The sequence below is a fragment of the Pterocles gutturalis genome, unplaced genomic scaffold (assembly GCF_000699245.1).
Source record: "Pterocles gutturalis isolate BGI_N339 unplaced genomic scaffold, ASM69924v1 scaffold36898, whole genome shotgun sequence".
In the NCBI taxonomy this organism is placed as follows: Eukaryota; Metazoa; Chordata; class Aves; order Pterocliformes; family Pteroclidae; genus Pterocles; species Pterocles gutturalis.
In genome coordinates this window covers 9608-11482 of record NW_010122020.1, presented here as the reverse complement: position 1 = coordinate 11482, position 1875 = coordinate 9608, and the positions used below count along the sequence as shown (strand labels likewise).

The 1875-nt window shown below is 49.2% G+C and overlaps 1 protein-coding gene across 1 annotated transcript in view; it reads left to right on the top strand.

Annotated features, from left to right (window-relative positions):
- The window catches only part of LOC104464641 (proline-rich protein 5-like), a gene marked incomplete at its 5' end in the record, with an annotated part of 15184 nt that extends 13720 nt beyond the window's left edge, over window positions 1-1464 (top strand). The window contains one exon of the mRNA XM_010077408.1: window positions 1082-1464. Within this exon, the coding sequence (XP_010075710.1) occupies window positions 1082-1464 (383 nt within the window). The remainder of the gene's footprint in view (window positions 1-1081) is intronic.
- Window positions 1465-1875: the final 411 nt, after the last annotated feature.

Sequence of the window (1875 nt, the reverse complement as noted above, 5' to 3'; positions counted from 1 at the left end):
ACCTGGGCTAGTGGGAGGTGTCCCTGCCCATGGCAGGGGGGGTGGAACTAGTCGATCATTAAGGTCCCTTCCAACCCAAACCATTCCATGATTCTGCGATAATGCTGCGTGGCGGTGGAAGCAAGTGAAAAGTAATACTGTCTGATTGGATGTGCTAGAGGAGTGAATTACAGTGAGACAAGGCACAAACTCAGAGCCCTGCTTTTCTTAAAGCTTTTAGTGTCAGAATTGAAATAGTGCTTCATGGTATGGGGCTGGGGACTGTGCCTTGAGTTTGAGTTTTAAACCAGGCATTTTTCCCCCTTAATATTTTTTCTGAGCAGATCACAGACCCCTCACCCATCAGTTCTGTGTCATCACCTTCACCCATGCTCCACAGGTACCGCTTTTCTCTTCTGTGACTTTCTCCCCAGGCCACAGGGGCTGTTGCTGTGCACTGTTAGGTGTTTTCGGTGTCAAGCCCCAAAACCAGACATGTTTGAAAGTGGATGAAATGTTATTTTTCTTCCATAATCTTTAAAATATACATTGGGGTAATACTAGCAGAACCACCTTTCCCTAGGCAGCCCGAGACGCAGCACAATGTAAGCGTCAGGAATTTCATGTTGACACCAGCTAACGGACTCTCCTGAGAGAAATTTTCCAGAGAAAGAGATGGCAACTCAGGTCTTCACTGAATGTTTCTCTGGGGACTTGTGCCACTGTAGTGTCACTGATTTTAGTGAACCCACGCATGAGAGCTCCTACTTGGTACTCCCCCCGAGGTTAAGAGAAGAGAGACCATCAGGGTGCTGAAGAAAGTCCCTTTGCTGCACTCATCACTTTTTGTCTCTCTTCTCTCCCAGGCAGCAGCACTGTTGCCTTACAGCAGGATGGGAGATGTCTCCTTACCGAGGGAGAGGCAGACTTCCTTTCCAAACCCCCAGCAGGATGAAATAATGACTCTTCCCTGGCAGTAACGAGATGGGACACTCTGCAGCTGCACTTCAACTCCTCTCTGTTCCCCAAGGCCAGCTGAACAGTTCAGACCATGCTTTGTCTGTGCCCTATTGACCATTCCTCCTTCCTTTTTCTCTTCCAGAGAGACGGTACTCCAGATCGCGTCCCAAGGTTGGTGTACTGAATTATTCTTCTCACGTGGTGATGAGCCAGCAGCCCAGCGAGACGGCTCTGACTCCGCTGACAGAGCAGGAGGGGGAGGCTTACCTGGAGAAATGTGGGAGCATCCGTCGCCACACTGTCGCCAATGCTCACTCAGATATTCAGCTCCTGGCAATGGCATCCATGATGCACACAGGAATGGTGATTGAGGAGTCAGACAGTACTGACAAATGCCTCCTCCTGCAGCCCAGTTTTAACCACAGGCAGTGCTCCAGTGAGCCCAGTATTGCCGATGGGCCAGAGAGAGTCGCGGCAGCAGGTAGGCAGGATCCTGCAGAGCTGAACTGCACGTCGGTCAGCTAGAAGAAGTCTTGCTGCGGAGAGGGGAACTGTATGCACTAAGCTGGACAAAGCATCGTGTCATCCCTGCTGGGAAGAAAGAGAGAAATTCAAGTTGTGCTCATATCATTGAAATGGTCATGAGGGATCTTATGTCTCTTTGGGAATGCTCTCTAGTTTTTGGGTTTTTTTCTTGCAGGTCTGGCGTCATTGTTGATGGAGGTACCAGGCTGCTCCCAAATGAGCACTTAGGGTTGCAAAGGTTTCACTGCTAGACAGTGCAGTCTGCCTTCTGGACATTTTCTTGCTATACTAGCCCAAACCCTTCAGCCTCATGTTTCCTTCTGTTTCTTTAGTATAAGGCAAATTAGCCTCTTTCTGCTTTTCTCTATCTTTCCCAGCTTTGTGCTGCTTGTTTGCTCTTTATTCCTGCAG